Here is a 13,404-nt window from a genome sequence, read left to right on the forward strand (position 1 = left end):
AGGCTACGAAAGAAAAAGTGAAGGGTAAGGAGATCTGAGATATACATGCAATGAAATAGAAAGGTACGTACCAACACCTAAACTATATAGATGGGTATGTATATATAGAGGAGTCTATATATATGTACATAGAAAGCGACAGGTCGTGAGGAGTTGGAGTTTTCACATAGAGAGATGATAGATAGAGGAAGAGAGGGTACACTTGGATTCAAGATAGGGAAGGTCATCTCCTGGGGTGTACATACACCGCACTTGTAGATTCGGTGTGTATGGAGATCACCTTTACATAAGTTACTCTTGTTGTCTGTAGATACAGTAGACGAAAGGTACACATGGAGACTGAGTTTTGTCTCTTCATCTCCTTGTACATGGTAGAAAGAAATATAAGAAGAAAAGCTAACTTAGCCTATCTACATACATCTATAAGATCTCCATCTATATCGACACCCGAATGCATGCGTCTCCAGAGAAAAACAGCCTAGTCCGTGCCTGTGTCTATACACTCAAAACATATATATATATACATAGGCATGTCTGGATATAGATTCCTTCATACATATACATGTGAATATAGATTCCTTTATACACAGGTTACATGTCTCTATAGGTTCTTATAGATTCATGTACACATATATATACAGGTAGATAAGCATGGGGGGTCTCGTTGCCGTCTATCCTTGAGACATAACGGATATTTCCCCACGTCTCTCCAGATGACGCCCTCCTATCTAGAGCTTTTCTCTCTCGTCGTGTTTACCGCGGGGCGGGCGGGGTTGCATGCAGATATACAGGAACAAGAGAAAGATCATCTTTTCCTTCTGTGCTCATTTTATTTCATCCTTACAATGTATCTCTTGGGGGGTGCTTTAACTACAGCGACCTGCGGATAGAGGCCTGCAACGATACATGCTTTCAGATACCAAAACTGACTCCGATACTTCTCTCCTTCTTCTCCAGATTTCTCTTGGTCTTCCCCTTCTTCTTCATCTTCTACGCTTCCTGTGAGTTTGCCTCCTAAGAGACTCTCTTCATTCTGCCTCCTCTCGTTCAATAGAGATCTCTTGTCTTTCTCTGGGGAGTTCAAGACGTTTCTTCTCTCTCCATCTAAAGTAAAAGATGAAGAAGAAGAAGTTTGAGGTGTGTTAAGAGAAGAAGGAAAGCCGGCTTCGTCAGCTCTATCGAGAAGGTCTTGAAAGAAAGCAGGCTCGCTCTCTTCTTCTTCTTCTTCTCCGTCTTCTTCTTCTATCCCTCCTGTAATTGTGTCAGCAGTGAAAGACAGATCAGCGGTAGGTAATGAGGGAGGGCATACAGAAGAAAAAGAGGAAGAAGAAGAAGATTTGTAAAGACACACAAAGGAGAGATAGAGAGAGAGAGAAAAGAAGAAGAAAGATGGGTAAGGATAGGCTACACTGGAGTGACCTGAGGTGACGAGGAGAAGGAGTTGAAAATTCTAGAGAGAGAAAGAAAGGGAGAGAGAATGAATGAAAGAGATATAGAAAGAAAGAAGAGAAAGGGAAGAAGTTGAAAAAGAAAGAAGAAACACTTTAGAATCGGAGCCCCTCGCTATTGAGATGTACAGAGAAAGGAGAAAAAGAAGAAAAAGGAGAAGGAATGAAGAAGAAGAAGAGGGTGAAGAAAAGAAAGCTTGACCTCCCCCCCCCGAGAGAGAGACTTATGTTTACTGCGTAGGAGAATCGAAATGCTAGTCCTCGACAGAAGATACTAGAAATAGACAAAATGTCTATTGAAAGAAGAAGAAGATTGCAAATCCAAACTAAGAAAACGGACAGATTCGGCTCGACCGTGAACAGCAGAAATGACACATGACGCTCCCTCTATTTTTCCGACTGTACACACACCTGAATTTCGAGTGTGCGTACACCCGGTGATTCTCCTGTCACCTCCCTCTGGATATCGACCTGTACGTACACCCGAAAAAGACTCATACCTCCACCACACACATAAAAATACCGTTCGCTTCCCCTTCTACTCCTTCTGCATGAAGCCAGACCTACCGAGACATCTAAGCAACCCTGACCCGCTCGGTCGCACCTTTCTGTTTCTTCTTCTTCTTCTTACCTTTCTTTGGAAGAGCTTCTCCTTTTCGTTCTCCCTTTGTTCCTTGTGCTGCTGCTTTCCCAAGACCAACTTCTTCAACTACTCTAGCAAATCGCTTTCGCAATTCCTCTGCATTTCTCATACTCTGGCCGTTCACTCCAAATCTAGAGCAGAAGGCTTCTTCTGCTTCTCTGCCTTTCTTCTTCCAGGCATATCGCCATGCCGTAAACACACGCAAGTTCGTTATGAAATCCGACTGACTCCGAGAAAAGAACTAAAAGAAAAAAAGACAGAAAGACAAAAAGACAACAAAGAGAAGCGAAACCGATCACTCATACCCCTCTTACCTCATGTATATAACATATGTATATATATATAGAGAGAGAGAGACATGCTGCTACACACACTTAAACATATATATATAGATAGATAGATATAGATAGATAGATAGATACTTACATCCCTATACATACATGCGTATCAGGGAGTAGACAAGTCTTTTGAGAGAAGGAACTCCGCTTAGGATAAGAAACATGACAGGTAGAGAGGGAAGATGAGGCCACCTAGATAAATAGACAGACAGAATGAAAGAGAGATGCATCGACACACCGAAAGATACATAGATAGATAGACAGAGGTGAGGAAGAGCCATCCAGATCTAAACAAATGTCTACTCTATTGAGAGTCCTGTGTAAAGGAGAGAGAGGAAGCAAAAAGTCAGTCATAGTGAAGACGGATGGAGAAGCTCTAGGCAATAATGAACAGGGAGAGGAAAAAAGGGAGACACTACGTCACACATAGAAAAGAAGAGAGCAGATGACAATCCGAAACAGGGGGGCAGGCAAAGAGAGAAATGGAAGACAAGAAGATAGCCAGTACCATTCTGACTAAGGGAAGGTGAGCTGCGCTAAGACACGACCACAAGAGTTTCTCTTTCACACTCGATTTACGTGCAAGTTCTTCTTCCACATCTTGTTTACTAGGAGGAGAGATGTTTGGGCTGTGCTAGCTATCTTGTCTTCTGACAGTCTTTAATGCAGGCTCTGAAGGGTCAAGACGTCTCAGAATGAGGAGAATCTAAATACACAATTACTTCAATGACACCAGCCATTTCTTTGCTTTCTCTTCGACAACTACAGGGGAAAGATAGTCAACATGCCTGTCTTTCTCTTTCCATTTTGATTCATTCCCCTCTTTCTTTCTTATCTCCCTCACCAATATATCTTCTCCAAGACCCGTTGGAGATATCTATCTTTAATCTATCTTTAATCTATCTATCTATCTTTAATCTATCTATCTATCTTTAATCTATCCATCTATCTATATCTATCTCCGTTTATCCCTCCGTATCTCCGTGTATCTCTCTGTATTTCTCTTTATCGTTCCCTTTATGTCTCTCTGTATGTCTCGCATACCTTTTGTCTTTCAGCAGAGGCGTCAGGATTGACTGTGTGGGACTGATAGAGAGAAGTATCGACGGCCATGAGAGCACATAGAGCCACCATCTCGTCTAGACAAGACAAGAAAGAGGAGTAGACAAGCATCCTGGCAAACGCTAGATTCATCGGAAAGAGAGATAAAACCTTCCCGAACGACGTCAAAGTCTCTTTCGTTGAAGAAAGAGGAAAGCTCCTTCTCTCTTCAGAGAAAGAACAAGGCTGAGAAGGTGAGACAGAAGAGTTTTCTTCACTCTCTGCAACAACAGCAGTAGTGTCGCTATCTTCCGAGAGGCTCTTCAACGCTCCGAGACGGCAAAGATTTCTGAAAGAAGCAAAAGAAAAGAACAGAAAGAGGAAGAAAAGAAAGAAAGAGAAAAAAGAGATCTAGGCAGAGGAACCGAATGAAGTGTCAGAATCGATCCTTCTCTCTCTATCTCTTTTCTCTAGCTCATTATCCAGAAGATAGGTGCATGTGTATCTATACATATGTAGATACGTATATATTGATACAGATGCAGGAGAGAATTACGTCATAAGTGAGAGAGGCAAGTACGTAAAGAAGTTAACTGCACTCTATAGGAGACTCTTTCACTACCATACACACAGGGTGTCGACTATACAGAGAGAGAAAAGCTTGCATGCATGTCTATGTCTACATAGAGAGAGAAGAGAAGCAAGAGAGTGAAGTACCCACCTAGCTTTTGTGTATCTATTTGTCTTTAATCTATCTACTACTCATCTTAGTCTATCTATCTTCAACGTATCTAACCACTTTTAAATCTCTCCTCTCTCTCTTTGGAAAAGGTAAGAGATCAATCACTACGGAAGGTGAGAGAGACGACTCTCTGGAAAACATACGAAGAATTGCCAGGAGCAAGCCAAAGACGACCATATCAATATATAGATATATATACAGAAAGATGGAAAAATAGCTCGCTAAAGACAAAGACAGTGTCTTTGTCTAGTGGAGATCCAGGCGGAGTCTCGCGTGTGTACCGAATAGCTGCTTGAACAGATGCTTTCGAGGGAGGATCGAGGCACTGAGAAAGAATAGTCTCGAGATTTTCTTCAGGAAAGATCGCCTAAGAAGAACAACGACAAGAGGTAAAGAGAAACGGATAAGAAGGTTCCTCGCTTTCAATGTATAGAAAGACACCTAGAGAAGAATGCTCTTAGAAAGCTCTCTATCGTATAGACTATCTCTCTATATAGAGGGCACTTCATCATGTATGCACACTTAACATCCTCGCTCCCTGGAAAGGAGGGGGAGAATAAGCCCTTAATCTCCCCCCCTCCTGTCTGCTAACAACTATCTCATACGTGGCGAAGAGAGAAAAACAGACAGAGAAGAGCGAAGAGGACGAATAGAAAGCCATGGAAAGAACAAGGAAGACACGTGGAACTACTTGATGCAAAGGCTGAGACAGAGAATTGCGAGAGAAAGAGAATGAGAAAGACACTCGAAACAGAAAGAGATCAGAGTCTGTGAAGAAAGGCTTGCATGCAGTCTCCAAGAAAGAGAGGGATTTCACGCTAGAAGTGAAGAAGGAAGGAAACATCCCCACGTCCATCTTCTTCTTCTTCCTTTTCTCTTGTGATCTCCTTTCCTTTCGCAACTGGAAGAAGCCTGAAGTATGGATGGATGTGTATGAGTATGTCTATATATCTCTTCTGTCTTCTGTCTTTGTCTCTATATCTCTTCTATCTTCTGTCTTCCTCTTCTTCTTTTTCGCTACCTTGAGTTGTAAGCAGACATTCTCAAGAGGCTGGCGATGAAGCTCCGGAATTTCATTCCTAGTGAAAGAAGAAGAAAAAGAAGAGACAAACAAAGACAGAAAAGAAGACGATAGAATGGAATTGCATGCAGTCAGAAAGAGAAAAACTTACACGCGGGAGAGAGACAGACGTCTCTCGAGATCAGAGCACTCACAGGTACGACAACAAAACACCTATACCTCTCTATACCGCTCTCTCTCTATATGTATCTATTCCAGGATATATATATATATAAATGTTTATATAGGAGGTCTTCGGTCACCATTCATCCAATAAGCCTATCTCTACGTATTCGTTTCTAGTATAGCGTTCATTCACTACATCTTCTTTTACTGGGATATACAGAGATGTGTACTGAATCGATGTATGTATATGTATTCTTCTATGTTGGTATATTTATTCTTCTATGTATGTATATGTATTTTTCTATGTATGTACATATGAGTTGACCCGATGTGTATGACATATCACATGGCTGTCGAATAAAGAAAGAAGGAATGAAGAGACAACCGAGAAGACGTGCTTATAGACAATTCGTGCTGCTTCTTCTTCTTCTTGTGCTTTTTCTTGTACATCATCTTCCTTCTCCTCTTCTTACCGGAGGTTCTTCTCAAAGAAGAGGAAGGAAGAGACTGAGATTTGCATCATGAAGCCTCTACCTATCTATCTATCTATCTTCCCGACGAGCTCTCCGTTGGTCTTGATCGAGCTTTCATGATTTAAGTGGAGCTTCTCTCTCTCTCTCTCTCTACATCCCTCCCTACTTCTTATAGATCATAGTACCCCAAGTACCCTAAATATTCATATACACCCAAATACACATCTATCCAAATATCTCACATATAGATACATACTTCTACATAGACAGATATGTAGGCACATGTAGAGCTAACTCGAGATCTATACATACATTAAACCTAGATAGACAGAGAGGTCGAGAGATAGAGAAATTGGCACAGATCGCTCCGTAAGTCAAAATGCAGAGAGATAGATGGATAGACAGGAGACATCTAGGAAAAGAAGCGCATGCAACAATGAAGATGAAGAAGCCTCGGGGACGAGAAGTGGTGTACCTATTATCTTACTGTTTCATGTGACGCTCGAAAGTTGTTCTTTCATAAAACCGATAGCATTCTCCTGCAGCTACACGACCCGCTCTGCCGGCTCTTTGCTGGGCACTCGATCGACTTATGAGATCTTCTTGCAGCTCGCTGACGCCTTTATGAGAACGATAATGCATCTGCTTGTGGAGCCCCGAATCAATCACGTATGAGATATCCTACGTACACACAAAGACAGAAAGAAAGAGAGAAAGAAAGAGAAGGAAAGTCTAGAAAGAAAGAGAGAAAGAAAAAGCATCACATGAAAGAAAAGGCTCTTGGGTGACGAGATGAGAAGACAATCGATACTTCTTGGCTAGCTAACAATCGATGGTTGTGACATTCCTTTTCAATCACTCACAAGATGATCCGACAGATAGATACACATCTCTCTAACGTTACATACCTATACGTATAGATGGAGATACATACATATATACAAGCGCATATCTATTTGTCTATCTACAGAGAGACAGAAATTCGCGAGAAAAAAAGAGAAAGAGAGGCAACGAGACAACAAGAACTAAAGAAAGAGAAACAGGAAGAGACAGAAAGAGAGGGAGCATATATACATATATATATATATACAGAGGGGATCTGAAAGAAGGATCGAGAGAGCTCTTCTTCTTCTTCTTGGTTTCCCTTTGACTGCAAGTATCGCCCGTTTCTCTCTTTCTTTCTGTCTTATTTTCTATCGTTTAGGCTTACGGCGATAGTGATAGATGTTTCAGCTATGTTGGTCGCCACTACGACTTTCCGCTTATTCCCTCGAGCCCTCATAAACACCTACAGAGAGGAAAATGAGAATGCGAAAAGACAGACAGACAGACAGACAGAGAGAGAGGACACATCACACACACCTACTCAAGGAGACATAAAAGAAGAAAACACACATACATACATACACATACATTAAAGATAGATAGATAGGTAGATTTGGGATAGATAGATAGATGTTCGGATATAGATGGAGAGATAGATAGACAGATAGATAGTTAGATGTATGTATCTAGGGTTTAGGGTTTAGAGTCCATGGATATAGGTAGTGGAGTGTGTCTAGTAGGATGGTTAGACTTATTCTTCATGACTTCCCCAGCCCAGTCTACCTGTCTCCACGCATGCATGCACATGGGCGAGCTATCTATCTCCACCCCACATTTAGCCATATCTAGATCTATCCATCGACCTTAAGCCTGCCTATCTATCTTGGATCTCTAGATCTTTGATCTATCCCTCATCTGTGAAAAGATAAAGAATAAGCAACGAGATAAGCGAAGAACGAGAGTTTTGTGTGTCTAGAGAATTGACGGAGAGACGAGATGGAGAAGCCTCCATCCATCTGCTTAAATGACGGATGAAGAGCCACGAAACAGCAGAGAGGAGAGAAAAATTCCCTTCTGTCGGCTTAACAACGGAGAGCTCTGCCCTCACTAGACACCCTACAGAAGATCAACATTCTTCAAGACACGTATATAGATCTATAGACATAGAGAGAGAGATATGGAGACAGGAGTTACAAAGAGAGAGAGGGACCGAGGGAGAAAGATACAGAGATAGAGAAGAGAAGAAGACTTGGAGAGCTAATAGAAGAAAAATCTGCCAGAGCACTCACATACAGGCACACATGTATAGATGGATAGATGGAAGATAGACCACATGTAGCCAGATAGATAGATAGATAGATTATAGATAGATAGATAGATAGACAGGGGAAAGGGAGATCGGCTCACAGATAGACACATACATAGAGAAAGTTAGGTAGATAGAAGGAGAGATTGATTGAAGATAGACGGACACACGGTAGAGAGAAGAAAATAGACTAAGAGAGAATAGATACATTAAAGACAGCTAGACAGATGATAGACAGATAGATCAAAGATAGAGATAGACAGAAGAAAGTGAGTATGATGTATGGAGATTTACTTTCTGTTGCTGCTTCGGATGTAGAGAGGCATGACAAGGAAGAATCCATAGATCTTCAAGTCCAAGCTTCTCTAGAGCTCGGCATACAGCCGAGACTTCTCCAACTCCACTCATGAATATCAAGATCGCTCCTCCTCTCTCTTGTGCTTCTTGTTGTCCTTCTCTTTCCCCTCTGACTGGATAATTCTCTGAAGGGACTTTACTGTTCCTCGCTATAGGTTTATGGAGATGCAGATACTTGACTAGATCAGCTATACGCCATGGAAGGTCACGAGGATGGCAGAGGAGCCTCGAGCCTAGGAAGGCATCACGTCGATTGTCTCCTTCTCTCCCCCCTTGTTGCTCTGGTGGTATCGATGCTCCTGTAGCCCAAGTTCCTTCAACAGGGAGACCTGTCTCTCCCTGTGTTCGGCTGTATGGAGGTCCAGCATTCGCTGAAGAAGGGGCAGAATCTTCATTCCACTTTCGATCGCTTTCTTCAACGAGAGAAGAAGACGTCGGCCTGGCGATGCGCTTTCTTATTTCATCCGCGTAGAAGATAGACACAGGATACGTACGCCCAGGGACCGACAAGGAAACAACACGAGAAGAAACTTCTTGGCGAGAAGATGCATGACGACGTGAAGAAGAAGAAGAAGCGGCGAGAAAGTTATGTTCGAAGTATTTCGTGAAAGATCCTAGGGAGATACTCGCACTCATTATGACGACCTTGAGCTAGGAGAAAAGAAGAGAGAGAGAAAAAGAGGAAAAAAGAAAGACAAGAAGACACAACGAAAGATAGAAGTTATGGAATGAGATCTCTCCACTCTTCTCAGGATCATCATTCTATAAGAGAGAGAGAGAGAGACAGACAGACACATCACCTAGGAAGAGAAGTGAATGTCTTCTTCTTCTTCTCCTCTTTACTCTCTCTCTCTTTCTCAGGAGGTGTTTGATGTAGAAAGCATCTACGAGTATGCCGTGTATGTGGAAACGCCACATAGATATCAGCATCAGCTGTATATACACCCGAGCAGATGCCATACCTTCGTTCATTGGGTCACCAGGCACCTATACTTGATGCATACACACAGTTTGGTCTATCTACAGACAGGCAAAGACAAAAGCAAAGAAGAGGGCCGACAGATCAAGTGGATCAGAAGATCTACCACTGCCACTGTTAGAAAAGGAAAGACGAGGATAATAAATGAGTTAGTTAGGCTTCGCCTATGCGTGCACGCATGCATGCACCACTCCCACGCGGGTGTATATACACACACACACACATCGCCCTCTTCTTCCTCTACTCTCTACTTCTGTCAAAGCGTAGAAGATCCTGCTACATAACGTTCTATTCTGCGACGTGTCATTTGGCTCTGGCTGTTTCTATGGACTTCGAGGAAACTCCAGAAGGGGACATGAGGGGCTCTCAGGGAGGAAGAAGAAGAAAGGAGAAGAAATAAAGCACCGAATGAAGAGAAACAATCGCAGCACGAAGTGTACGTACACGTACCTCTCCCTCTCTAAAAAGATATTAATACAAATATAGAATAGATACATACATAGAGAGGTATCTAGGAGAGAGCAAAAAGAACAAATATACATACATTTACTCCTTGGCCTGGCTCTCGGCGTTTAAGCAGGAACTTGCGCAAATCAATGAAAGGAAAAGAGGAAAGAAAGAAGAAAGAAAGAAAGAGACTGTTGGATACCTTTGGGTTACGAATGAGAGCTCTTGATAGGAGGAGAAGAAGAAGATCGACCTCTGTCGATCTTTCATGGACTTCGTCAAGTACTACCACACTAATATCCGAAAGACATCTACGCAAACACCCATACAGAACGCCAATAACGACTGCATGCATAGCCACCCCCACATATTCATACAATATCCTACATACATACATACATATATATATATACATACAACTAGACTTTAGCGCATAGAGTGTAGGCCGTCATAAACACCCCTTGAAGCCTCCACCCACTCCTTCTGTTATGCTAGCTTACATCCACCCTCCATGTCTATGTCTATCTATATCTATGTACATGTATCTATACCTATCTATATCTATGTAGATCTATCTATATTTATCTGTCTATCTGCATGTCCAGACTTATATGCTGTACACTCCAAATGTCTATGCATGTATCTATGTGTATATGTGTGTGTACGAAGATGGCTAGATATCTTTTCGCCAGCGGTGCTAAGAGAGAAAGAACAGTAGACATGAGATCGAGAGATTGAGAGGAGAAGAAGAAGATCTTTTCCCTTTTCTCATAAATGTACCTGTCAGAGAGGAATTGTCTCAATAGAACACCATGTGTACAGAAGAGCAGTCTTGTGGTATGAGACACCTCGGCTTGTAAGCGGACGCGATACCCCACGACGTCTCCTAGCCTTGTATTCATCTCCTCCGCTACACGGCTAGCCACAGACATCGCAGCTAGCCTTCTCGGCTGACTGCAGATAATGAAACACCCTTCCTCTTCCTGCTGGAGAGAAGATGAGAAACAAGACGAAGAGAGAGAAGAAGAAGAAGTGTTCGTTTTCATGCAGTCTTTCTCCCGCCTCGAGAACCTTTCCATAGCTGATTCAGCGGCGGCCTCTAAGAGCATGCGAGGCACCCCAGTGGTCTTGCCTGACCTGGAGAGAAAGAAAGAAAGTGAGACAGAAAGACACAAAAGAAGAAGAAAAAGAAAAAAGAGAACCGAAGTTCGTCGAATGAATAAAGAGAGTACAGGCTCTGTGCACACAACCCTATAGACTCTTCTTCTTCTCCTTCTTCTCCCTCTTCTTCTTCTTTTTCTTCTTTTTCTTACTCTTTCTTTCATGTGACTGTCCTTTCTCTGCTACTAGACAACCTACTCATCTTACACACCCATCCTCCATTCCCTTATCTAGAGAAACACACACAGGACACCTAGAGAGTCAGATGATCTATCTATGTTTCATCTGTCTACCTATAGCCATCTATCTGTCTATCTTCGCTTGATCTATCTATCTATCTATCAATCTATCTATCTATCTTTAATCTATCTATCTATCTATCTATCTTCGATCTATCTATCTATCTACCTTCTATCTATCTATCTATCTTTAATCTATCTATCTATCTATCTGTGTTGAGTTAATGTAAACTCTATACATGTCCATCTATGAAGGTATATTTTACCCTGTTTCTCCTTGTAGAATAAGGACAGAGGGTCCTTGTCTTTCTTCTCCTTCTCCTTGCTTCTTCTTCATGAAGTCTGTAAAGACGCGTTGGTACTCACGTACAGGCAAAGACCTAAGAGAGTCGTCCCTCTCTCTTCTTGCTGGAAATCTCGTTTGATTGTCCCCTTCAGAAGAAAGACCTCCGTCTCTTCCTTGTAGAATCTTCTTGCATATAGACAGCGTCAATGGATATCTCTTGTCCTCTCTGCATTCCTTTTCTTCCTCTTCTTCTCCTCCTCCTCCTTCTCCTCGTCTTTCATCTTTCTCCCTCTGCGACAGAGGCATCTCTCCCATCTCTCCTCTCTTCCCTTTCTCAGGCGGTAAATAGAAAGCAGTAGTAGTAGGAGTAGAAGTAGTCGGACTACCTGCAGTCGTCGTGATGGAAAGAGCAGAAGAAGAAGAAGAGAGTGAAGTGTGCTTTCCAGCGGTCGGATGTGCTCCTTCACTAGAGAGAGGAGAAGAAGAAGAGATAGTGCTATCGTTGGGAAGAGAGGAGGGGGAAGAAGAAGAAAGAGGGAGAATGGATATTCCTACAAGATGTTTCATGTAGGAAGCTATCATAGACGAGAAGATAGAAGGAGAGACACCGAAAAGATGATCTTCTCTCCCTGTGTTTGTCTCGTCTTTCCATTCATCTTGGAGCTTCGAGAGAGAAGAAGGAGAGAGAGATGTGTGGCTTTGTCGAGGATCTTCTGCCCTTCTTCTCCATGTATCTAAAGTCGTTGTGACGAACTCTTCAAGCTGATCCGGTGTATCTACCAGATTGACTATATCCACTACTGTTGTGCATAGCGGAGACGCATCAAGGACCTGACAGAGATCGAACTCGGATAGAGGACGAAGAGGCGAAGGAAAGAATGATTGAAGCTCTTCAGAAGAAAAGAGAAGATGAAGAAGAGGAGGAAGAAGAGAAAATACACATGGAGAAGAAGAAGATGACGACGACCCGTCATGTGAAGAGACAGAAGAGGAAGAAGAAGAAGCGAAAGAAGAAAAGAAAGAGAGATAAAGAGATGCAAGTTCAGAATCAACGAGGAGACGAGAGGCGGCGTATCGCGTAAGGATAAGAGAGAGAAGGAGCGACGCGTACGAAAGACACAAAGAAGACAATGAAGAAGACTGTGCAGAAATACGAGAGGGAGGATTCTTGGGATCTTGGAGAGCATTCTCTTGCGCATCATCGTTGACCTTAAGATGAATGAAAACAAGAGGAAAGTCAAGAGGATAGATCAATGGAGAAGAAGAGAAAAGATAAAGATCTGCACTTAAGGGAGAAGACGAACACGAAGATAGAGAAGAAGAAGACGAAAGAAATCTTGGATCGACAGGAAAGAGAGTTAGAAGAAGACTCGGTGAAATAACGCTATGAAGATGTAAAGAGATGAACGTCGTTCCAGGGAAAGAAGAAGAGAAAGGAGAAGAAGAACAAGAAGAAGAAGTACTAGGGTTATCGCATTTAATAAGTTCATCTTCTTCAAATCGTAGCTGAAAAAGACAGACAAGAAAGAAAGAAAGAAAGAGCTTTAAAAGATAAGACACACCTCATTTTTCTCCTTCTCCTTCTCAGTCGTTGATATGTACATCCTATACATCAAACCCCCTCGCTCGCGCGCTTTCTCCCGCTGTATATACACCTCGATTTTTTCATGTTACGCACAAACTCCACCACTGCATTCTTTTCCTGAGTCTCCTCGACTTCAATTTCTCCTCTTACCAACTAAAATAGATCTCTCGACAATCCTTCGATATCTCCTTTTCTACAAGGAAGATAAGAAAGCAAGTCATACGCCGTTCCCTCACTAAAAAAGCATCGCGCCACTCCTCACACACATGAGACGACTGCCCCACCCAAACAAAACACACCTACCTACCTATCCATCTATCTTTAACCTAGCTATCTATCTTTAATCTA

At 42.3% G+C, this 13,404-nt stretch overlaps 1 protein-coding gene across 1 annotated transcript in view; it reads right to left on the reverse strand.

The window, feature by feature from the left end:
• CSUI_003689 (deah-box rna dna) overlaps window positions 1-13,404 on the reverse strand; it is a gene marked incomplete at both ends in the record, with an annotated part of 17,608 nt that overhangs the window by 282 nt on the left and 3,922 nt on the right. Inside the window, 12 exons of the mRNA XM_068063884.1 lie at window positions 845-1,251; window positions 1,860-1,919; window positions 2,080-2,332; window positions 3,474-3,819; window positions 4,494-4,579; window positions 5,234-5,291; window positions 6,359-6,552; window positions 7,082-7,159; window positions 8,297-9,010; window positions 9,988-10,096; window positions 10,566-10,922; window positions 11,452-12,977. Of these exons, the coding sequence (XP_067924140.1) occupies window positions 845-1,251; window positions 1,860-1,919; window positions 2,080-2,332; window positions 3,474-3,819; window positions 4,494-4,579; window positions 5,234-5,291; window positions 6,359-6,552; window positions 7,082-7,159; window positions 8,297-9,010; window positions 9,988-10,096; window positions 10,566-10,922; window positions 11,452-12,977 (4,188 nt within the window). The remainder of the gene's footprint in view (window positions 1-844; window positions 1,252-1,859; window positions 1,920-2,079; window positions 2,333-3,473; window positions 3,820-4,493; window positions 4,580-5,233; window positions 5,292-6,358; window positions 6,553-7,081; window positions 7,160-8,296; window positions 9,011-9,987; window positions 10,097-10,565; window positions 10,923-11,451; window positions 12,978-13,404) is intronic.

This window comes from Cystoisospora suis (assembly GCF_002600585.1).
Source record: "Cystoisospora suis strain Wien I chromosome Unknown contig_1665, whole genome shotgun sequence".
Taxonomy (NCBI): domain Eukaryota; phylum Apicomplexa; class Conoidasida; order Eucoccidiorida; family Sarcocystidae; genus Cystoisospora; species Cystoisospora suis.